This window comes from Drosophila erecta, unplaced genomic scaffold (genome assembly GCF_003286155.1).
Source record: "Drosophila erecta strain 14021-0224.00,06,07 unplaced genomic scaffold, DereRS2 tig00000000-arrow-pilon, whole genome shotgun sequence".
Lineage (NCBI taxonomy): Eukaryota > Metazoa > Arthropoda > Insecta > Diptera > Drosophilidae > Drosophila > Drosophila erecta.
In genome coordinates, this window is record NW_020825194.1 from 25,360,102 (window position 1) to 25,384,896 (window position 24,795).

General features: G+C 44.0%; 3 protein-coding genes and 2 long non-coding RNA genes across 17 annotated transcripts in view; 2 read left to right on the forward strand and 3 right to left on the reverse strand.

The window, feature by feature from the left end:
- LOC6553057 (uncharacterized protein F54F2.2) overlaps positions 1-23,809 on the forward strand; it is a 29,657-nt gene extending 5,848 nt beyond the window's left edge. For 4 of the 11 annotated variants that reach the window (XM_026983912.1, XM_026983913.1, XM_026983914.1 and 1 more), the window contains exons 6-10: positions 16,428-16,920; positions 17,039-17,399; positions 19,043-19,739; positions 19,870-20,047; positions 20,119-20,923. In XM_026983912.1, coding sequence (XP_026839713.1) covers positions 16,428-16,920; positions 17,039-17,399; positions 19,043-19,739; positions 19,870-20,047; positions 20,119-20,291 — 1,902 coding nt within the window. In that variant the 3' untranslated portion in view covers positions 20,292-20,923. Of the gene's footprint in view, positions 1-10,174; positions 11,529-16,427; positions 16,921-17,038; positions 17,400-18,013; positions 19,740-19,869; positions 20,048-20,118; positions 20,924-21,237; positions 21,704-21,806; positions 22,324-22,792; positions 23,048-23,111 lie in introns of those variants that run through there. The other 7 variants (XM_001979108.3, XM_026983918.1, XM_026983917.1 and 4 more) reach the window with 7 other exon arrangements.
- On the forward strand, positions 162-5,112 carry LOC6553058 (muscle LIM protein Mlp84B). Of its 3 annotated transcripts, none has more exons than XM_026983920.1 (2): positions 162-178; positions 2,784-5,112. In XM_026983920.1, the coding sequence occupies exon 2, from the start codon at positions 2,861-2,863 to the stop codon at positions 4,346-4,348; it is 1,488 nt and encodes a 495-aa protein (XP_026839721.1). In that variant the 5' UTR covers positions 162-178; positions 2,784-2,860; the 3' UTR covers positions 4,349-5,112. The 3 variants fall into 3 exon arrangements, with proteins under 3 accessions (XP_026839721.1, XP_015009431.2, XP_001979145.1); XM_015153945.2 differs by lacking the exon at positions 162-178 and adding an exon at positions 741-958; XM_001979109.3 differs by lacking the exon at positions 162-178 and adding an exon at positions 1,791-1,929.
- On the reverse strand, positions 449-790 carry LOC113564862. The gene is made up of 2 exons (XR_003408361.1): positions 711-790; positions 449-640 (listed from the first exon to the last, which is right to left on the reverse strand). It is a non-coding gene; the product is annotated as an uncharacterized LOC113564862 (long non-coding RNA).
- On the reverse strand, positions 8,916-9,933 carry LOC113564861. The gene is made up of 2 exons (XR_003408360.1): positions 9,780-9,933; positions 8,916-9,429 (listed from the first exon to the last, which is right to left on the reverse strand). It is a non-coding gene; the product is annotated as an uncharacterized LOC113564861 (long non-coding RNA).
- Positions 23,810-23,893: 84 nt separating the features above from the next.
- LOC6553056 (enhancer of yellow 2b transcription factor) lies at positions 23,894-24,684 on the reverse strand. The gene is made up of 3 exons (XM_001979107.3): positions 24,437-24,684; positions 24,236-24,374; positions 23,894-24,184 (listed from the first exon to the last, which is right to left on the reverse strand). Exons 1-3 carry the CDS (start codon positions 24,511-24,513, stop codon positions 24,095-24,097), a joined length of 306 nt encoding a protein of 101 aa, XP_001979143.1. The 5' UTR covers positions 24,514-24,684; the 3' UTR covers positions 23,894-24,094.
- Between the last annotated feature and the right edge of the window lie 111 nt (positions 24,685-24,795).

A 24,795-nucleotide genomic window follows, 5' to 3' on the forward strand; every position in this document is an offset into this window, starting at 1 on the left:
CTTATAAGTGGAAATGCAATTGCAAATGCATTTTAAAAATGTTTTGAGAAATTCTGCTGAAGGTGCGCCTTAATTATACAAAAGGTGTTACCCACCCGTTCTTGTATTGAAGAAATTCCGTGTTTTTCAATGCTACCTCTTGGACTGTGTGATATTCGATTGTTCCATTTTTAAAATGGTGTGTTTTGAACGAAATATTATGATTAATCAAATATAAAAAGAGTTTGTTTGCATTAAAGTTATGTAGGATCTAAGAATTACAGTGTTAGGTTTTTGAAAATCATCTGTAAGAACCAATTAGAACCAATATCCAATTTTTTCCCTCAGTAATGGAATAAGAGGTATTTTCTGGCCGACTTAGGCTTCGCCATGTCTGGTTATATTTTTCCGATCTGATTGATGCTCAACGATGTACCCATGCCCCATTAATTTCCTTTTGAACCAAAAATGCATGGCAAAATATTATCGAATTTTAATTAAAAGCAAATGCGCATGTTAATTTATTGATGTTGAAGTGCCAATGTTCCCAAAGACAGACAGGCAGCGACTTTGAACAAGGCAGTTTAACCATGTTGTTGGTCCAATAAAACATCAACATCATCTTTTTCGCCTTGTCATGAGCACCTTCACCTGGAATATTCTGCTAGAAAATATACAATTATATATACAATTTATTCATGCACTTTTCATGTATACTAGCATATACATACGTGAGAGCAGATATTTTGTGATTTGTTGGGTTTGTTGTTCGGGTCGCTAATGTATTTATTGTTGGGGCTACAATATAGTCATCCCTATCGTATTCTCTGGCGACATCGTTGCCTTCGTGCCGTGTGCAGACAAAGACTCAAAGCGCTTGACAAATTTTTCAACGCGATCAGTCGAAAATCGTTGTTAATCGAAGCTAAACTAAAATTAAGGATATTTCTCTTGCGAACCTTTTTATTACGAACGAAAAGTAAATATCAGTTTTTTGTCAATGGAAAACTAAAATCATCAACCACGCATAACCCAGTATCTCAATAATAAGTGTTGTGTTTGCCTAAAAAATATCGGTTCAAGCTGCTACAAAACGCAAAGCGAGGAAAATATAGTTTTGTCAAGCGATCGTTTAATTTTAGAACTTATGTGTAATTTGGACCATAATATGACCCACAAATGAGGGGAATGTATGGCTCCACAGAGGAAGCATTTTTCCCACACACTATTATTTATAGATTCCGTTTTTTGTGTGTGGAAAAACTTTTCCGCAACTGTCTCACTCAATAAAATGAGTACTATCTGCGAGGATTTTTTTTAATCGAGTTATATTCAAGTACAAATCGAAGCCTGATCGTTTCAGCAGATCATATCTTACATCACTATATTTAGTCCTCTCCAAAATGTCAATACCATTTGCGCGCTATACTGAAAAATAAAAAAAACCAGTTCTTTCGTTGCTTGCAATAAAGCTAAAATGTTTAGCTTAAATTATTATATTTAGTCGGGAATATAAACAAATTCCCAGATGCCTGATTCCCAATGACACTGCAACTTTACGATCTTCTATGATAAGCTTCCCCTGGGTTAAATGTGCGTACAATTTATATAAATGTTAGCGAACATAAAAAACAAGATACGGACATGGAATAAAAAACTTTTTCAAAGAATCGAAAAAGTTTAAAAACCGCAGACTCAACGAATACCAATATGTTTCCATCCCACTCTCTGGCATTATTTGATGAAAACTGAAATAAAACGAAGGAAAACTGCTCCGTGTTGCCGCATCTTAAGTTTCTCAACTCGGTGCTGAGTAGGAAAACTCAGTGGCAGCCGCGAAAAGTCGACCGCGTTGCCGTGCCGTGTGCACTCACAATTATATAGACTAGTTTGCTTTGAGCAATCTTCCAGTTCAGTACTCGGCGCTTCCGTGTGTGGTTTTAGTGCGATGTAGGTTCCGTTCTATCTTGGCATATAGGTGCAGCTATATACCCTCACCCCCAGCGGGTGGATATCGTCAGCTCTTAACCGATATTGCACGCAGCCACCATTGCAAAACACCTGACTAATCCATCGCAACCGCTAGATAACCAGCTTACCGGCCAGGGACGATCCTCTGTCGGCGTTGCTTTAGCTGTGACTCAGTTTTAGAACACCCAGATATGTATATATCTGCCATAGTCATTTTTTGTGTGTGCTTTCCCAAATCTATCTACCTGTCTGCGTTATTTTTATACAAAATTTTCTGTATAGATACACATTTATTGCTCATGTTTTCCTCTGTTTTCTGTGATTCGAAAAATTCCTCCTTTATTTTTTGTTGTCATGAGAAAGATGTTATTTTCTGATCATTAGCATAGGAATCTTCAATATGAATTACGTATACATACGTCCGGTTGGGTAATTTTCTGGCACGGGCGATGACGTCTCGACTGACAGATAAGAATCTTGATAGATGATCTACATAAAGCAAAGTGAGGAGAAAATCTCGACTGCCAAGTTGAATTTTTAATAGTTCACTGCAAACTTAAGATTAATCAAGCGTCTTAACGGTTAACGGTACTTGTTAACAAGTACTAGCTACTATACGAGTTCTGTCCCTACAATTTGAACTACACTAGAACACTAGCAGCTTGAATAACTAGATGGGCTTAGAATAATTTGCATACCACTTCACATTCAAAAATGGCAGATGCTTCCCTCATCGCTTTCATCACCACCGAAGCTTCCACTTTCCTGCATTTTCCAGCAGGACATACACCACGATCCCATCGACTCTATTCGTTCTTGTTTTGCAATTTCAGATAATAAACTTAATAAGTATAGTAATTGTACTCGCGTAGATCATTTCGATAGAGTTAAAAACCGAAACACAGACAGAATGCCTTCCTTCCAACCGATCGAGGCCCCCAAGTGTCCGCGCTGCGGCAAGAGTGTCTATGCTGCCGAAGAGCGTCTGGCTGGCGGCTATGTATTCCACAAGAACTGCTTCAAATGCGGAATGTGCAACAAATCCCTGGACTCCACCAACTGCACAGAGCACGAGCGGGAGCTCTACTGCAAGACGTGCCACGGTCGCAAGTTCGGACCGAAAGGTTACGGTTTCGGCACCGGAGCGGGCACCCTCTCCATGGACAACGGGTCACAGTTCCTGCGCGAGAATGGCGATGTGCCGTCTGTAAGGAATGGAGCCCGCCTGGAACCCAGGGCCATTGCTCGGGCCCCCGAAGGTGAGGGCTGCCCTCGTTGCGGTGGCTATGTGTACGCCGCCGAACAGATGCTGGCCCGCGGACGCAGCTGGCACAAGGAGTGCTTCAAGTGCGGAACCTGCAAGAAGGGTCTGGACTCGATCCTGTGCTGTGAGGCTCCGGACAAGAACATCTACTGCAAGGGCTGCTATGCCAAGAAGTTTGGACCCAAGGGCTATGGTTATGGCCAGGGAGGTGGTGCTCTCCAATCCGACTGCTATGCTCACGACGACGGAGCACCCCAAATCCGTGCCGCCATTGATGTGGACAAGATCCAGGCCCGGCCGGGTGAGGGTTGCCCGCGTTGCGGTGGCGTAGTCTACGCAGCGGAGCAGAAGCTTTCCAAGGGCCGGGAGTGGCACAAGAAGTGCTTCAACTGCAAGGACTGCCATAAGACTCTGGACTCGATCAATGCCAGCGATGGTCCCGATCGGGATGTGTACTGTCGCACCTGCTACGGCAAGAAGTGGGGACCCCATGGCTATGGATTTGCTTGCGGCTCTGGTTTCCTGCAGACCGATGGCTTGACCGAAGATCAGATCAGCGCCAACAGGCCCTTCTATAACCCGGACACCACGTCGATTAAGGCCCGTGACGGCGAGGGCTGCCCCCGGTGCGGAGGAGCCGTGTTTGCCGCCGAGCAACAGCTTTCTAAGGGCAAGGTGTGGCACAAGAAGTGCTACAACTGCGCGGACTGCCACCGGCCCTTGGATTCGGTTCTGGCTTGCGATGGACCCGATGGCGACATCCACTGCCGTGCCTGCTACGGCAAGCTCTTCGGACCTAAGGGCTTTGGCTACGGCCACGCCCCCACTCTGGTGTCCACCAGTGGCGAGAGCACCATTCAGTTCCCAGATGGTCGTCCTCTGGCCGGACCCAAGACCTCGGGTGGCTGCCCGCGATGCGGCTTCGCCGTTTTCGCCGCCGAGCAGATGATCAGCAAGACCAGGATCTGGCACAAGAGGTGCTTCTACTGCTCGGACTGCCGCAAATCACTGGACTCGACGAACTTGAACGATGGACCCGACGGCGACATCTACTGCCGAGCTTGCTACGGACGCAATTTTGGACCCAAGGGAGTGGGCTACGGTATGGGCGCAGGCGCTTTGACAACCTTCTAAACGAGTTTATGTAGATCCAATCGAATCCCACATCCATGTCTGTGAACCGTTCCGATACTTCTGTCTAATGACTTATCTGTTTTAACTAACTATCCCTGAAATTAGCTAACTTAGTCTTCGTTTTGCTTCCAACGATTTTTGATCAACGATGCACTGAATGCAATTCAATTTTCTTTAGGTTATGTGAGATTAAGTTTAATATGAAAACAAGAAAAAAGAATAAACGCAAAAAAATCTTGAAAACATAAAACTTACGACTCAAAGCGAAACTAACTTTCGAACACAGACTAACGAACTAAACGACACTGACCACATCGAGAACAGCCCAATTTTCTGCAGGTACTATAACCGCACTAACGAAGGAAGCAACTACTGCGAGCCAAAGTCGTTACTACTTTTTGTATCTTAAACTATTTTCGAAGACCAGCCAAGTATGTCTTATGCTCCAAACCGAAATATCCAAAAGCATACTTTGTGCAAATTGACAAATTTTATACATATACTCTTACGACGAACAATGATGAAAGATATGATGTTGTATATTTAGCTGATTTAGTTCTTACGATATACTTATGAAATCTGATTATTTATAATGATGTTTTAATGATTTCTCACCCATCTAATCTATTGCATTCTGATTGGGATGCGAGCCATGGCAGATATAAAATATTCATATATATCAGCGTACATGTTCTGCATACACACACATAACATCCAATAATATATGCCCCAGTGGGTTCCATGAAAACAAAATGATTTCGAAATGGTTTTCGTAGTTTTAATTGATTTAATTGGGTGCGCATACCTGAGATTTCTGCATTTAAATGGTTGAGTTGCCACTCTGATTGGAATGACCGGTGGGTGGTTGGGTGTTTAGTTGAGTTCAATTCTGTTTGTTTCGGGATATTCGGTTCGGATTGAGCCAGCTCATCTGGTCTATATATAGCTCGTTCGGCCGACAAACATCGTGAAAAATAATTGCTCAACATACGCACAAAAAGTTCCCTACATATACGTACAGGAATAAATCCTTGTTTGTGTGTGTGGGCCTCTCGAGAAAAACAGCGAAATGTTCCATAACCGTACTGAAATGATTTTCTAAATATAAATATGATGCCAATATCGAAAGCTTTCCACATCACTCAAAACTCTCACTCAAGAGAACAACTTAAGAGATGTTCGCATATACTTTTGAGAAATCCTTAGTTATATTATAATATTTATAACACGTGCCTGCTGAGAATGTTGTGTAATAAGTGAGTTACTCAAGAGATGGCTCACCCACCTAGAGCAAAGTTTTTATTGCTAATGCACTTTTAGGACCACCCCACCCGAAATAACCTCTTGGGAACTAAATTTTAATGAATTTTAATGAACGCCCACTTGCGGGCATTATTCACATTTCTATTAATTCTTCGACATCCTAAGCAGACAACTATAGGTATGTTATGATATAGTATAGTCTTATGCTCCGTGACGTTGACCACGAAAATTCGTTGCCATGGGGTTGGCCAAACTAAATAAATTATTTTTTGTTTTAATATACTTTTTTTTTGACATAAATATTAAATAAATCGCCTTCAGCCAGGTGTGTTTACGTTAGTTTTGGTATCGCATTGGCGAGAATATTTATAGACCTTCCGAGTCAGCATCTATTTTCGAGAGATTCGGTTTTGAAATTGTTTCGCATATGACACACGGCACTTCAAAAACAACCGAATTGACGAGCCATAACAGTGAGAAAATTTTTTGCTGAATGCGCCGATGATCTCTAAATATACTTGGATATGTATTCTATTCGATATGGCTTTTCTAGTATGTTATTAATGTTTAATTTCTGGCTTTCAATGGCGCGAATAGATTTATGCCTTGTTGAAGTCCGCGACTATTTGTATACCGGATCGAACATGATAATGGCTGAGATAGAGAACATGTGGTTGTGCTGATTTTCGGTTTGCGGAAGACGAGTGCAAGGTTTTCCAGTGGGGTTTGTTTACCCACCGACCGCTTTGAAATGTTACAGAAAAGGCGATTGATTGATTAGATCAGGAAATGACACATTCGATTGCTCCGGTAATGACACAATGTGCCATCAAATGTACATGATATCAATTGCCTTACGTGACTAGCGTGCATTTAATGGCCAACTTATTGATTTCACATTACAAAGAAAAATGTCCCACTGTTTGGCGGGGGTTAGAATGGAACCGCATCGAAACGGAACCGTTTGGCCACAGACTGACAGTTTTGAGCGGCTCACTGCCGCGTTCATTTGGACCACCAATTGTGAGGACTAAATTGCAGCTACCGCATGGAACTGTGGGGGGTGGCCTGAGAATCAAAAATCAGGAAGCGGAAGGACCTCAAGCGGGTTTTGTGCAATTTTTTCGCGGTGGTTCGGGTGCCCTGTCTGTCGATAGAGATAGTGGTGCACAGTTTAAAAGCGCACCCGCTGACGGGGGGTGATAATTTATAATTTCTATTCCTCTTGACTGTGTCGATTATGAGCGGTTGTCAAATGTCAGGGAAAAAGAACTGGGAAATTCATGTGCTGACTACTCGGTGTACTTACAATAAAACTAATTTTTATGACGCCCTCACTCGGCTGAGGGTTTGTTTTATGATTTTGTCTCCGAAAGTGAGTCGCTTGGTGTGCATTTCACTTAGGCAGTTCCTCTTAAATGGCCATGAATTTAGTTCCCTTCCTTGAAAAGTCGGGTCACCCGAGCAACAACACCATATTTGGGTGTGGGTGTGTCGTTCAGTTTTTATCGAATCTCCGGGTCGCGTGTTGCCTGAATTTGACAAATTCACAGGAGTGACACGTGTCCTTTTATTATTCCTTTTTGGACTTTTTGTGAATGCCTTTAGATTTATGTTGTGGTACAGTTACCGTTCTGTTCATGCTAATATACAAATTGTGCTAAATAATGTGTATAGTTTGGTCAAGAGAAGGACTTGGCTTTTCTAAATTTTATAATAATGGTTAGGATAGCGAATTGAACATATTTGACATGAATAAGCCAACCTATTATTATTTTTTTACTGGAATGCATCAATAATAATCAACCTCTTTCATATCCGATAAATATGTGCTAGTTTTCACCCCCAAAGTAAAACTCTCACGATCTCGCATCTCTGGCTGAATAAAACCGCCGAACTGACACTTGTGTAAATATTTGAGTGTGACATTTTTGTTTTAATTTGATTTTCGGAACGCCTGAGCTTACCCTCCTGCCGTTTGATGATCAATAGTGCGTCCTTAATGGGTTTGCGCAGTGGCGTGTGCAAAGTTAAAAACGTTGCCTGGAGAAATATTTGCACAATTCATTTGATTCCTTGAGTGCTGCACTCACTGCTGTTTGTTGGAAAACCCTCTTTTTAAGATTTGTTTGTTGGGTTGAATGACCAGCTCTGTCGAGACTTAAAAGCATCACCTGTCTGAGTCCGGGGATTGCACTAATTAATGCATGTTTAGGTGCTTTATGGTCGAGAGTCTGTTAATTATGAACCAACAATTTCTTGCCTCTATGACAAAGAGATTCTGACAACAGATAGCTTACAACAGCAATGGAAACTTGTCCAAGTATCCTATCTTGTTAAAGAAGAAGTCTGATATTCTTCAAAAAACTGAACAGTAATGCAGGCAATTCAAGTTGTAATATATTGCAAAGAATGCTTTATTCTCAAACAATGATTTTGTTCAGTAAGTATGTTCGTGATACAGAGTTTTGCCTGTAGTAAAATTAATTTTCAAGCGGCAACGAAGACGGCGCCATTGTTCCTTTGCCACCTTTCTGGTGATTCGATTACGGTCGCGATGTTGCAACGGCAACATTTGTGCCCCAACACCGCCCAACCCAAAAACCCTAAGACTCCCATTTGGCTTTTGTTGGGTTTGTTTGTTTTGTAAAACAGGCACGTTCACCTGACTCCGCACATGCCCCTATACCGCTGCTCCATCGCCAGGTAAATGCCACTTAACGTTCATTTTTGCCTTTCTGCACCATGATTTTTTGGGCTTTTATTTGCATCGCAAATTATGCTCGCTTTTTTTCTTCTGCTTACCACTCCAGCTGCAAACAATATGCTGCTTCTTCTTCTTGCACTTCTTTTATTTATTGCCAATCGCAAATGTCTGCGGTGGCGGTTCCTGCTCTCCCTCTCTTTCTCGTTCTCCTCTCCTGTAAACATTGCCTTACAATTCAATTATTTTTCATTTTCCTGTTTTGTCTTCTTAAATCGCTGTCTGGCAACTACAACAACAAATACAGCTCCAGCAACAGCAGGGAGAGTAGAATTAACCTGCATGCAGCAATTGCCACCCACCCCCACCCTCATCATTCTATCTCGCTCGCTTAGTGATGGGCATTGCATAAAGCACACACAACGAAATATCTACATCTACGTTTGTTTTTATGTTGCAACGGTCTCTCGCATTGCTCTCTCTCTCTCTCTCTTTCTCTCAAGAAGTTGCTCTCCGAAACTGTTCTTAGGCTGGCTGGGAACAGTTTTGATATATGAAAGGTCCAAGTTATAGCAATAAACAATACAAAATCTCAATAAGTTTTGGTGTTAATAATAATTTTATTCTATTTACACAATATTTATGAATATAATATGCAAATAATTAATTTAATACCTTCAGTGTTATCGAAGCACATCTGTTGGTTGACCGATCTAATATGATCTTACAAGCAATACACTTCTTAGCCCATAAACAACGAGGCACCATAATTACATACATATTTAGTCGTTACTCTATAGCCACATTATTATCCCTTTTTAATGGGTCTCATAAAATAAAATAAGTATTACTACAGCGAATAACAGGTATATCTGGGCACGAGAATTCCAGTTAGAAATAGAAGTCTCTACTAACTTGGTCAGTCTCCTTTTAATTTATTGTTCTTTGTCACATTTCTGTTTTGCTAAGCTTTTCTTTAGCCTTCACTCTTCCTGGTCATTACTGTGTTGTTGCTGCTGCTGCGCTCTTTTTATTACATCAACAGTATTACGACATGCAGTTCATGTTGTTCGGCTGCATTTGAATCTGAATCTTTGTTGCTCAAAGTGAGAGACTGAGAGAGAGAGAGAGAGAGAGAGAGAACTGTGCGTATGAGAAAGATTCACTTTTACACATCAAAAAAAGGGATGAGAGTTATTTTAAATGTAGTATTAAAATAATCTTAATCTAAAATATTTGCCATATTAGGCAATTAATGGATATCATTTCATGATATTTTATAAATTTAAATGCAAACTCAAAAATGTTTGGCATTGCATTTTTTTCTGTGCACCTGAGTTATACGGCTGCACAGTACATTTTCGACGTCACTCCTCGTGATGCATGTTTTGTGCCAGCCTTAACACTCAATGGTGAATTTATGAATTTGAATAAATTTGCACCTTGCTAATTGTTCTGAAGTACCTTGATCCCACTCCCAAATGCATACTGGGTAACGTTTTTCCAGTTAACTTAGGTGCCTCCGTTTGCTACTCAACTCCTCCATGTATGTTTGAACCTACGAATGTATGTTTATTTTTATGCTGCCGCCGTGTGTTCTTCTGTTTTTTTACCGTCTGCACACCGGTGCGTGCGTGTGAGTGTGCGTCTGGCCTACGTGCAGACATGCACTCACACTGGCGCAGGAGCAACAACAATACATACAGACGTCTCAATAATCCCCCACGGAAAACCGGCTGCCAGCCAAACCAACAACAACAATGCAGCGCGCTCTCTGAGAGCTCTTCTACTCTCTGCGCTGTTCCCTCCCCCGGTCGCTCTTGTGCTGTATAGCTTCTAAGCGCTTGGATGGAAACTGGCCAGTTTATTCGAATTTCGAACTCCGTGCGGCCATGCAGCAACTATAGCTCCGTAGCTTACTCTTTGGCCATGCAGCTCCGCCGACGCTGCAGCCTCCGTGCATGTGAACCAGAAAAACAGTGGATAATTTGTTGATTTTCGGTTAAGCGAGCATGAGCGTGTGTGTGTGTGTGTGACACCTCCAATTAAGTTTAGTTCTGTATGTGTTTTATGTGAAAAATATTCACGTGGCCGCTGCTGGGTCTCACATGTTTTTCCAACAAGAAATAATGCCAAGTTTCCATTTAAAAGAAATTAAGTTTTGTTGAGAAAAAAAGTTTAAACGTCGACTGTGCTGTGTGTGCCCGAGTGAGAGAGAAGGCAATACGAAACAAGAAGTGACAGAGAGCGAGAGCCAGCCCAGTCGCCGCCACATAAAAAGTTATTCACCCCAACAACAACAAGAAAAGCAATAGCAATAGCAACAACAAAAACGGGAGAGAGCGGCGGAGGTGGTTCTCACGTATGCGCTGTGATTTTGTGATTGTGTTTGCGAGTGTTTGTGTGCGTGAGTGTATACAAAATACAGGCAGCATACAAAATAATAATATTGAAAGCGATACAACAACAAAGGCCGTCCCATCGAAGAAGAAACGGCCAAAAAGACTGAAGACGGAAGAACTGGAGAGCCTGTCCAGTTAATTACAGAGCACAAAGTAGAATCGAACAGCAACAGAGAAAGAGAGAGGGAGACAGATAGGGGTCAACCTGGCTCTCTCGCAAAGAAGACGGGGGCGAGGAGCGGCCAAAATGATGATGATGGACACCATGGACACCTCGCAGTCGCAGCCGATGGACGTGGCTCCGGCCGTTGCAGTGGCAGCCACATCGGGCTCTCTGGTGGACTTTACCGCTGCCATGGTGAGCATGGCGGCCACCGCTGAGGCTGAGTCCGCCGAGAGCAACAACAACCACATCGACATGGCCGAGTACAAGGAGCACCGCAAGAACAAAAAGAAGAAACGAGAGAAGAGGGAGCGCGAGGGCAAGGAGCACCGGCATCACAAACACCGCGATCGGGAGCATCGGGAGCATAGACGACATCGGGACCGGGAGCGGGACAAGGAGCGGGATCGGGAGGGACATCACCACCATCCAACGCACCACCACCCCAACAACAGCCAGCACTCGACCTCCGCCTCGTCGTCTCCTTCGTCCGCCTCCACCACGCCCTCTGCGACCATCGAATACGTGGGCGGCTCGGCCTCTGCCTCGCCCTCTTATCTGGGCGGTGGAGTGACGGGAACGGGTGGAGCGGTTGGAGCCACCACCACATATCCGCACAACTTAAAAATACGCTTCCTGCTTTCCGGGGTAAGAATTTGCCTTTGCCTTTGCCTCGGTCCACAAGACACTTTCCCATATCCCTTGGCAGCGGAAAACACGGCGCCCAGCATTTCCGTGCATCCCAGCATCTGTCCCTGCCAATCCCTCGAATCTATTTTCGGAACTCCATGAAAGCTGTCTGGTCTGTCAACTAGGAAATGGTTGCAAACAGAAGAAGATCTAAAAGAGAAGTTCTAAACGTTTGTCCTATTTCCATTTTAACGAGTCTTCTCGCATTCAATGGAAACAATGGTGATCCGATCGTTATTTATTTTAATATGTTGCTGTGGCCGATGCCGTTTATTCAAAGTATCCATGATCTTTACATTCCGAGTACCAAACTTGGCTAAATCTAAACCTTCCCAAATATTTTGATGCTAGTTACCTCGTTAGAAAGTGTTTATATGACAAGGTTGATGGCAACTTCCTACAACGGAAATTTAACACGTAAAAAGGTCGATGCCGAGCACAAAAAGAATGTATTAGGAATTTCTTCAGTTGTCCATTTTATTGTATATCGGCAAAAACATGCTTTTACGATAAGTACCAATGATCAAATGACAAATTTAAGCGAATTAATTGAAAATAATAGTTTGACATCAGTATTCCAAATTCTAAGTCACTTCTTTTTTTTTAAGTATTAACAGCAAACTTTGGGACTTAAGAATTTTTCCAAACGTGATATTTGATCTCGACCCTTTTATTTTCGCTTAGAAACTGATCCGTTTTTTATTTGTCTTATTTCTTTTTCTCATATCTCCCAACGGGATATCCCTTTGTTTGCCATGATGCCGAGATACTGATCCAGCCATTAGGGCCTCTTATTTAAATTCCATCCATCGGCAATGCGTTTCCTTATGGGTTCTTCATTTTAAAGCAACCCCCATTGCGTCGCTGTTCGATTGCCAATGTCTTTGACACTCCATCAATAATTTAACCGCATTTTCACCGTGCAGCGCACAACGTGCAACATGCACCTGCAACTGTGGGACCGAGCCACCTGCCACGAATGCTGGAAAACAAAAGGAGCGTTCAGAGGGAAGACACCTTCAATTACGACGGGCTGCGCCCCTCGCCCGCATCCACTTTCCCTGCCTTCCTTCCACTCCAATTGGCCTTAAAACGCATATATCAGAGTTGTGACACATGGTGCTCGATTATTGATTAGTGTAAGTGCCATTAAGGGCGGACTCTATTCCTGCTAGTCCTCCTCCTGCTGCTTCATCCAGGACTACGTGACCGACTAGCAGAGGGGATTCCGGGCAGACAGCTGTTCGCCTTATCCATACCGTTTCCCCTTTAGAGGCAAACACTTATCCCGAAAACAGGACGGCTTCGCTGGCTGGGATATCGCATTGTATCCTGGCCCGGGTCGCTTCCTTCTTCTGGCCTTGTGCAATACAGTCAGCATGGCACATTTGCGCCTAGTTTACGACAGCTGCCAAGCATCTTCCTCGCTCCCTCGTGGCAACATCTTGAGCTCGTTCCTCGGAGCTACCCTTACTTTTTTGCCTGAGCTGGCTGTTGCTTCCTGGCGGCTGATTGATCCTCGCTTCGATCTTGTTACAGCTGCCGATTCTTAGCTCCCAGGTATGCGGGCCGTTGTCCTGTCCTGGGATCTTTATTTACTCACCTTTCCTTTCTGCTGTCATCTTGTTGTTTTTCGCTTGTCCCAACGTTTGCTCTAATTGTTATTTTAATTTGCAAGCGTGGTATGGTTTTTTCATTCAATAGTGGATTAAACTTTCAAGGAAACATTTTTATAGGCAATGTTTTTTGGAAGTTCCTATAATAATTATTTTGGGCACTTTATAAACAAGATCAGACAGAGGGATACTTTAAAATTAGCTTAGTACCTGCTTGTACCTGTTCCATTTTTTACCTTTTTTAGCTTCACTATCCAAACACGATTCTTCGAGTTTTCTGTGTGTGATTTCCTATTTATATGGCCATGAAAGAATTTAGTAATTATAATTTATACTTGAGTTATTCTTTGATTATGATACTTCTGTGGACTAAAGTTTATTATTTTCTTGGGGCTTCTAAGTTTCACAAATGAAAATAGGGCTACGAACCGTCGACTTCATCTGTTAAGTCCTTTCCAATCACCCAGAAGGCACTTATCGAATCCTATCCTATATTCCCTTTGACCGCCCAATTATCCCATAGATAAGTAGACAGTTGTAGTTTCCCTTTTACTGGACGTGCTTTTCCGCACTTAAGGCCTTAATTCAATAAAGGATATACCAGACGTTTTGTTTATTCGTTGAAATCTGAGCATTTCCTTTTGATATTGCTTTTTACCAGCAACGACTTCGTTTCCTCAAGCATTTACAAAAAAATAACGCTTTATTCAATTTGAATAATTCTATCGTTTATTTGGCGGCTTGTTTGTTGTTTGCTTGAGTATTTTTCTTCGCTTGTGCGAATTCTTTCCTCAAAGGGGACAAGGACAACCCTTTTATACGACCATTAACCCACAGCATTGTTTGCCAGAAAGAGAGGGAGAATCGCGAAGGGGTAGGAGTGGACAAGCAGTCATTCGAGCGCAGACACGCTAATATAATATTTATAGTTGGTGTTTTGCTTCCGGCTGCCTCGGCTTAGCTGGGCTCCTTTTATTGAATTGAATTTGTCGCACAATGGAAATAAAATTGAAATGTGTCCAGGAAGCGATTTCCGAATGCAAAGCACGCTCAAGTTGTCGAAAAAAATGTTCTGTATAGCATAGGGGTTGCTTCGCTATCCTGATTTCGCTCCGACTTCAGGCCATTAGCTGCAGCAACAGGATAATCGCGATTGCGGCAGCTGGCGAGCAGGAGAACCACAAAAATCGGAGGGTTAGAAAACAATTCGAAAAGCTTGACAAGCATACACAACTTGACCATGAAAAAGGATTAACTCGATTTTCAATTACAAAACATGTCGAATATATACTTTGGCTTACAGTAGAACTTTGCAAACTTTTAATGTGTTTGGAATACTTTATGGCCATACGAAATATATTATTTTCACTTCTAGGCTTGACGAAATACAACACGATTCATAAATACCTTTGATTGTAACTCGATTTTATGTAGCAGATGGTAGTTTGAGTTTTTCCCGGTAATGGCCGGTCCTTCATTTCTTGACCTGAATCTAATGAGGCATGAAGGTGTTTTTGTCGGTTTTGGTAATTTGACACTGTAGTTTTTCAGAGCAACAGGCATGCGCTGCCACCTTTTTGTTGAGAGATCCCAATCAAACGGGATTTCCTATTGGGAAAACCATCCATCAGGTGGCAACGCCGTTCATAGGCTTTTCTTTTTTGTCTCTTTTTGGTCTACGTGACCAAACTTCATTGCATGTGGATGTGTGTGTGTTATGTTGCACCCCCAACCCCGATATTAAACAGCAACAACAATAGAGAGGAAGTCTGTCGACACAGCGAGAGAGAGGGAGAAGCAGCTAGTGACAGAGAAAGAGCGTGAGAGGGGGTGGGCGAAATCGAATCGAACGGAGTTACTCTCTCGGTAGGCCTTGCTCTTTATTGTTTTTTGTGCATTCGCTGCATATAACATTTGTTGCCCCACACAAACCGACGTATAAATATACATATAGTATATAATTAAGCTGCATATGGCAGCATATGTCGAGGCAAAACCACAAAAATACAAATTTTACAACAGCAATAACAACGAGAAAAACTCGCCCAGCATTGCAGCAACATTTGTTGCAGCTGCAGCCTGGGTGTCTTGCATTCTTTTTAAAACTCTGACTCACTTACTTGTTCCGTTCGTTTTTTATTTAATTCTCTTTTTTCGTGTGTGGAGCAACATCAGCGATAAGAGCTTGTGAGTTGCATTAATGTGGCAGCTTTTTTTTTTATCTATATGGAACACATACAGCCTTCTCTTTCTATCATCCACCCGCATGCATTTGCTGCAGCGACAACAATGAATTGCTGTGATTGCTGGCTCTGCTGAATAGTTTAACAGCCTGTTATGGGCCTGTTAATTAAGCTGTACTCTCTGGTGTTTTCCAGTGTCTTGTGCGATTGTTATTCTTCTGCCTCGTTGGTTATGGTGTTGTAAACATGTGTTTACATGGCTCACCACCAACCGGATGTGGCTAATGACCACAAAGCTAAAAAGCAAATCGGCCGAGGAACAAACACCATTATTTACACAGATATGGATTCCCTCTTGGGAAACTTTTGATCATTTATGAAACACTCTGTGAAACGCTCAGCTATCGGAGTTTGGGTTGAAATTTGTTACAATATTAAAGAAATATTGTAACAAGTAAATGGAAAATTTATGAAGAAGTAGACATACACATTAAGAGTGATGATGAAATGCATTAACCTTTATCTCTGCTCTAGTAGAAATGTTTGGCAGCTCGACACGTCTTAAAGTAAACAATTTACAATATTAATTAGCATCAAAACAAATCAAATAGTTGCAAAACCAAATAATCATACATATCAATATTAGAAGCTTCTTTTAAAGTATGTGGTAGCAAATAATAACGTCGTCACTTAAGAGTTTTTATCATAATAATTTACATTTCTCGTTAACATTATCAAAGCCAATGCAGGAAATACCAACTATGACGTTTATATTTCCCTCATGAGTACTTATCGTGAGTAATCTTAAAAGTTTCTAAAAGTTAGAACTCAAGTATTTGTGATCAGCGAACGTAGGTTTCTGACGCAAAACCATTACAACCCTCGACTGTTTTCGTTGTGTATTACGAGTACAACTAGAACTAACAAATTATTAGATGTCATTTTCGCGGACGTTATTGTATATTTAGGTTTTTATCAGCTAGTTTTATTTACTTCTGAATCACAACCCAAGCATTCATACACTTAATCACCACTTCCTGCCTTCTTTTCGCCTGCAGCAACGTACCGAACTCAGCCCGCCGACCCACCAAACATCCGCAACCGCTGAAGTAAATGCACCGCTGGCCAGCTCTACGAGTGCATCCATTGCGGTAACTGCGAGTGCAACAGCTGCATCAGCCCCACCAGCAACAGGCACTACTACCTCAGGCAGCAGCATTAGCGGCAATGCCGGCTCAACCTCCAGCGGTAACAGTTCCGGAGTATCGGCGACTGGAGGAGCACAATCCGCCGTGGGGTCTGGCGGCTATCCAAAGACAGAATCGAGCAAGTCGAGTGGCACCGCAAGCGCAGGCAGTGGCAGCAACAGCAATACGAGTAGCACCAAGCACGGCAGCAACATCAAGGACATTAGCAGCAGCAGCAATCAGCAGCCATCGACTGCGACCAACAGTACTGCACCCAGCCTTTTTGTCTCCGTGCCACTGTCCACGGCCAACGTACCTGGAATCAATCTGCCCACCAGCAGCACTAGCAGTAATACCACCAGCGGTAAGTTTAAAAGTGCAGAACACATACTGGAGTTCTCTTGTAATGTGTATAAAAATGTACATAAAGAAGCAACTTCTTACCAATTTTTTTAAAATGCCTGTACTAACTTTTTTTGCAGAATCCCACTCGGCATCATCCCGCAGCAGTGGAGCACAAACTCAGCATCAGCAGCAGCTAAGCAATGCATTGGTTGGTCCGCCAATGGGAGGATCCGCTGGGGCTTTTCATGGCGGAACAATCAGCGGTGGGTCCTCGTCGGTCATCCAGCATCAGAGCGGAAAGTCATCGCCGGCTCTGGGCACCCTAGTCAGCGGCAACAGTGGTGGCAGTATAATCTCCGCCAGTGGCGTTGCACTACCCATTGCTAACCTCACTGCCACGACAACGGAGACCGGCAACTTGAAGATCAGCTATGAGAAGCAGACGACACGAGTGCAACAATTGCAGGAGCAGGAGGCGCCACCGGCCAGACGCAGCAGGTATGTGTGCTCGATGAGAAGTCAGCCCCATAAGTGGCATTATCCAATGGTATTTGTAGCTTGTGCTTACAGTTCTTTTAGTTTATACTAGATCGTAGATATATCTTTTCACAGCCTTACTTTGTGATTTTGTGTTCTGTTGTTGTGAGTGTGTAGATTGTTAAATGTCCTATTATCCACTATGTGAGATTTGGTTACGTACTGTTGCAATTGAGATGCAATTAAATGCAAATGAATCGAATTTTAGGGATTACTTAAAATTCGTAAGCGATTCGAATTTGCTTCTGTTTTTCAAAACATAAATGAAAGTTCTATAAACTTTCTAATCTCGTATTTATTTCCTTTTCCATTTCCCACAAAAGATTCAGAACTGACTTGGAAAAGAATTTATGGTTTTCCTTCAGTTGCACATCATTTTCTGAAGCATTACTTTTCATTTCATTATTTCGTTCACTTGTGTTTATATCCACGCAAATTTGAAGAATGTGAAGCCAGAATGTGCGATCTATAAAAATCACAATTTTTGTCTTTGTCTCTCTCTCTCTCTCGTTTGCTTAATGTCTTCCTACACTATACACGTTTTAATCACCGAACCAACCCACCATCACACGTAGATCGCGCTCCGGTGAAAGTGGCAGTAGTCACCACCATGCCCATGCCCATGCCCATCACCACCACCATCACCCCACCCATCACAATAGCCATCACCAACAAAATCCTCAGCAGCAGCAGTTACACCAACAGCAGCAGCAAAACGCGTCATCGCAGCTGCACTCCTCCACCAACTCGTCCTCATCCTCCTCCACTTCCACCTCCTCGTCTTCGTTGTCGGGCGGAACTGCCCCAGCCACATCGTCCTCCAATTCCAAGGGCCCCTCGAGATCGGGCAAAAAGCGTGGGGCTGCGATGAGTAAGAGCGAGGGTGTGTCGATGGCAACAACGGCAACACCACCAACTGTTGCTGCCACACCAGCCGAGAAGCAGAGTCGCCACAGCTCGCCTCACTACAGTGCAACGCCGACCCCGCCACCAACATCTGCGCTACCACCAGTTGTATCCTCGCCGGTGGTGGTGCTGCAATCTCTGTCCTCGTCCTCGGTAGATTCCCCGCCAGCAACAGCAGTGACTGGGTCGACTTCAAATAGCCGCAACACGCGCAATAACAGCAGCCATTGCAATCACAATGGCGAGCAGACATCCTCGTCCAGTTCGTCCTCTTCGTCCTCGTCTTCGGGTGGGGGCACCAGTGGTGCGGCTAATGTGGTTAATCTGCTAGACTCTCCGGTTAATATGTCAGCTTCAGGAAACTATCGCAGCAGCAGCAACTCCGCCGGAAATGCCTTGCCGGCTAGCAGCAACGCCAGTCAAGCCAAGCCCCTGAACAAGAAAATGTTGCGTGCGCAGCAAACGCAGCTATATCAGCAACAGCAGCATCAGCAACAACAGCAGCAACAATATGCACCCCCCGCTAGATCCATTTCCCCTAATCTTAGCTCAGCCTCAGCTTCCAACTCAGCTAGCTTTACGCACTTGCAACAACAGCAACAGTCACAGCAGCAACACGAAGATCTAGAGATTTTGCAATTCACTAATACTAATACCACTGCCTCTTCCAATACGCCCACGTCGAAACCCAACAATAGAACGCCTGATCTGAGCACGGCCAGCACTTCATCGTCATCAACATCTGCAGTGCCCGCGACAACATCTCCATTGGTCGTACTGAGCAACCAATTGCCACTTAGCTCGGTGGCAGCCAGTAGTTCTGCCGGTGGTCTCAAGTTTACCTACGAGAGTCAGACCCAGATGGACGTGCCCATGATGCCTGTGAGTGCCATAAAGGATTCTCCGCCCAGTTCGCCCGGCTCTGAGATTGGATCGGCCATGCACTCCGCAACTGCAGCAGCCGGTTCCCTGACTGGAGCTCCGACAGCGGCGGCTGCTCAAACTGGAAATGTACGGAAGCGTGGACGGAAGGCCAAAGACGCGACGATAGCTGCAGCAGCGGCGGCAGCAGCAGCAGCAGCTGCTCTTAGCAATGCTCAACAGGATCTCAAGGATGTACGCATACTGCAGAATGGGGCGCCCAATACCTCGGGCAATCCAGCTAGCAGTACACCAACGCCTCCTGCAACTCCGGCTTTGTCCAATGCTGCCAGCTCAGCCAGCTCGATCATTACACACACGGCCGCCCATATGCTGGGCAACCAGATCAACCCAAACAGCAGCGTAGCCCAGAAGCTGTCCGAGCAGCTACACATGGAGGTTCAGGATCACTCGATCTACACTCCCGATTCAATGAACTCGCAATACGTCGGAGTTCCGTTCCCCGGCAAGCAGGTAAGAAGCACTATACAGGCTTATAAAGAAAGAATGAAAATTATAATATATAATAAATGCCTGTTCCAAGAACCTAAGGTTTCCTATTACATGGAAATAACTTCAAAAATACTGTTTCCTTTCCTTCCAGCGGAACTCCACTGCCGTGCCCAGCAACGCCACAACAGCTCAGAATCCGCTGCAATCGATGTTCAGCGGTGGCGGCATGAACGGCAACATGCCAATTCCGCAAAGTCTGGAGCAGCTGCTGGAGCGCCAGTGGGAACAGGGCTCGCAGTTTCTTATGGAGCAAGCGCAGCACTTTGACAGTGAGTATGAGTCGCATATCGGGAGCTGAATGCTAGTCTTTGGATATTAACACTTAATTTCTCAATCGCAGTTGCCTCACTACTCAATTGCTTGCACCAGCTGCAGAGCGAAAACCTCCGGCTGGAAGAGCATGTTACCAGCCTCATAGCGCGACGTGATCACCTGCTGGCGGTCAATGCGCGCCTCCAGATCCCCCTGAGTACCATCGCAAGCAACACCAAGGCCGAGGCGCACGGTAAGTAGGGATGGCGCCTATTCTCTCTTGTACTTGGTGTCGGCACTTGCTCGCTCCAACCATGTGGCACTGGAGGAGCCCACATCCCACTTACACAGCCACTGCTCACAGACCAAATTTTGCGTTTAGTTATCTGTACATCCATTTTTTGTTTGGTATTCGTTGTACATACAAATTGAATTCGAGTCTACTTCGCGTTGTAGTCTTAAGTAACTTATATTAAGTTAACAACTAATCTGTTACACATGGTCATCCTTATAAGCAATTTATGTACATATATACACAGCCACATGCTGTAAATGAAACTACAGATTATCGCACTAAATCAGTGATTGAGAAAATACCTATTGCATTTATCGACCACATTGACAACTCGTCACATTTTTTAATTCGGAATGCTTCTCTACCCTTATCATCGAACCATACCAAGACTAGATAACTTTACCTTTATTTATACTTTTAAGTTAGTTATACGTATTTACGGAAAATACAGATCTAATTATACTTACTCTTGAAACGAGATATGATTTCCTTGGCCAAGTTAATAGTTAAGTTCTTTCGATATCTAAAAGCTAATATTTTTCGATTTTATTTATTTACAAAATGAATAAAATGTTTAATATATTAAACACAAAACCAACACAAATTCTAAATTTATTTACCTAAGTTTTCGTTATCTGTACCTAGAGTTTTCAGAGTTTGCTTAGACAAATATTAACACGCTGGGTTGGTGGTTAACTCCAGGTCAAGACCTGCTACTTTTAGTTACACTTAAGTTCGTTGTGTTGCTGTCTGTTGCATGCAGTGAGGAAAGCCCCACACCCGCACACCAAGTTCAACACTCCCCTACTACACGCACTCACAAATTACAAACTAATACCGCACAAACATACAAATTTCGTGGAGATGGAACAGCAACAGCAGGGTACTCACAATCTAACCAAATGCTTACAGCCGCCATATCAACAACGGCAGCTCCAACAACCACCACAACAACCTCAACAACAACAGCAACATCAACTTGTACAACTTCTGTCATTTCCACAATAGCTTCCAGCGGCAACAGCGGCAGCAGCAACATCGGACTCGGCAGCAACATCAGTGCCCTCAATGCGGCCACAACAATCGCAGCAGCCGTCTCACTTGCAACCACGGCCATCAATACCACCATCCCCACCATGGCCAATAGCCGGCCTACAGTTGCTGCTGCGAGTTCCAGTGGAGTGCTCGACTATCGCGGACCAGGTGCCACCAACAACAGCAGCAATAGCAACAGCAACAGCAGTAACAATACAATTAGCAATAGTGTGAGCAACAGCAGCAGTAATCCAACAAGCTCTTCGAGTGCCAGCGGACCACCTGCATCATCAATGTCCATCTCCGGCATGAACATGTCCAATGCAACCAATTTGGGAATGAGGTGAGACTTGCCTTTTTGATCCTCAAAGTAATTGTATACGCATCTGGATCTGGAATTACAGAATAATGAAAACAATGTATGTATGTATTCTTCATTTTTATAGACACGTGTCTGCGGCCCATGCGTTCAACAATGCTGGGAACAGCAACAGCAGCGTTGGGAGCTTGAATGCCAGTAGTGCCGTCAATAGCAACAACTTGCATCACCAGCATTCATCGCAGCAGCAACAGCAGCATCAGGCGCAACACCAGTCGCATCCTTTGCAGCAGCAGCAACAAGTGCAACATCATATGCATCAGCCGCACCACACCAGCGCTGCTGTGGCGGCCGCCCATATACTTGGCGTGGGAATGAGCCTGGGCGCTGGAGGTGGTGCTGCCGGTGGAATTGGACGAGGTGGGTCAGCGACAGCCATGGCTGCAACAACAGCAACAACCACAACTACTTTTACGACCACAGCGGGCACGGGCATGGGTCAGCAGCACCACCACCCACACCCACACCAACATCCTAGCATTCAGATTCAAGTGGGTGGCGGCGGCGTTGGCGTTGACGGTTTAAGTAGCACCTCCTCCTCCTATGCGGTGCACCACGCGGCTCTGTACAGCACGCATCATCAGGTAGTAGAGTGCGTGCGAACGAGTTCCTGTGTGTGTGTCAGTGTGATTGTGGGTGCATGTCCTTGCCACATGAGAATCCATAATCATAAGCCAGTGCCTGTTATTCGTGCATTCTCACCTTTTAATTTTGCGTCAGCTCCATGATCATCTACGCATTATTCACCCCTAGTCAGTCAGTCATTCGATCAGTCAATCAGTCAATCAATCGGAAAAGCGCAAGAAATTACAAAACCCACACACTACTATTTCAAATTCATCCGCTTTAATGCCCACATAGATCATTGTTAATATACCATTGCTGTTGGCAGCTAACCCGAAATTGTTTGTTGTTTTGTGTGCCAGGCTGAAAGAAAAGATAAAGATATGTTTCCTTCAAAACCAAATTATTCAAAAATAATCCAAAAACTAGTGTAAAATCCTTAGTAAAAGCCTGTGAAAACCTTACTCATTCGTGACTTTTTACTTTCAGTCCCAACTAAGGCGCGACGATAACCTCGCCAAAACTAGCTGAAAGTCGTACAGTGAGCAAGTCCTTCAGCAACCGCAGCAACAGATAACGATAAAGAGAAAGCAGTCCCTGGCCAAACGAGGAGCCCGTCATAGCAGTACCAGCAGCAGTAGCAGCAATCACGGCAGCAAAAAACTGCCTCAGCACAGCAAGTACAGCAAGCTGAGCCCGGCGGAGTCTGGCTTTCAGCAGCTGATCGACAAAAATGAAGATGATGTATGTGCTGGAAATTGAGCTGGCATTGTTTGTCCACCTTATTAACGCAAATCTATCATTACAGCTCAGCAGCGATAGCAGCTCTTCGACCTTTTCGTCCTCCTCCCAGCAGCAGTCATCGGTGGACTACGAGGCGGAGGACGAGAACGAGGACAAACAGCGCAGGCCGTTGCATAAAAACGACAACGACAGCTTGCTGCACGTTCAAAATTTCCTCAAGTGCTTCGGACCCACTGCTTATGCATCGACAAAGCCACCCACCCCAGCAACAGCGTCAAAGCCTTTAACCATCGTAAAGTCCCCTGCCGGAGGGCAACTGCGTGCCTGGCGCCAGAATTATAGCTCCCCACTTAATGCAGTTCAGCCAGTCACCTCAATCGCAACATCACAGGCGGCCCAGTCGTCAGACATAGGGGAAAACACATCCACAAGTACTGCCGTGTTTCAAGCCCAGTCCAGTGCAAACCACAAACCAACCAAGTTTCAAATAAACACAAAGTTTTTGCGCAAACCACGCAACAAACTACTGAAAATGCTGCCGACTGCAACGGCAGCTTCAGCGGCGTCTGACTTCAAGCAACAGGAGCAACAGGAGCAACTGCAGCAGCCGCAGACGTTCAACGATGATTCCAACGCCAAATTCAAAGACTTTTCAATCGACTCGTTATTGAATAAGTAAACGTAAAGCATTAACGGAGTAACACTTACAGTTTAGCCTTATTATTTGTAGCATAATAGAAGAAATACAAGCAGAGCCCAACCGCGTTCCTAATTTCCCCCAACAAAACCACCACAAATTTTGTTTAGCCAATCGAGTACCCATACCATGAACATAGCGACAACGTATTCTAACTACAATTAGGTTGTTTATTTATTACATGCATATTGTATAACTAATGGCGCAATTCATAACTAGCTTACGTATGTAAATATCTACTTAAATACGATAATAAAACACAAACACATGTGCTAGAATTTAGGACGTGCGGTTTTAATGCGGTAAATGCTCAGCTGAACTCGACATTCTGGATGGGTCTTGATGGGAAATCAGTTCTCCGGGGGAAGCGAGGATTCCAGGGCGGCGCGCACGCGCATCAGCATCTCCTTTTTGATGACATCAGGCACCAAAGCGCGAGCCTATTTAGGTTTCAATTATTAGAACGCACTAAAATCGTGGACTGAACCTACATGAGGGACTATTTCGGCAGCCAGTTGGTCGCGGGTCAAGTTGGCCACTCCTCGCTCCTCGATGGTGTGGCGTATCATTTCCTCAATGTCCTTGCGCCATCCGCACTCCAGAAGTCGCTTCTGCAGTAGATCCTTCAAGCTTTTGAGGTACCAAGGACGTGCAGGAGTAATGGCAATCGAATCCTTGTAAGAAATACTTACGCGACGCTATCGCGACCGCTTAACTTAAGATCATCCACAGGATCGGGATCAGTTCCTGTTTCCTTGCTGTTTGGCATGGTTTAAGTTTTGGTTTTTCAACAGTTCGATTGCCTGTTATATTTTAAACAAATTATTAAATCCCGAGTTGTTGAATTTGCTTTAGAAACCGAACGTTTTGACGATGAACTAATTTCGGAAACTTTACAGTGCAGTGGAACTGGAACTAGTTTCAAATGCAGCATCGGACGTGATTTTTTCACGATCGCAATGTCACGGACATAAAGATGAAACTAAAAAACATATTTGTATTTGATTACTCATTGAATTTGTAAAAAAATTGATCAAGCTTAAAGTATTGT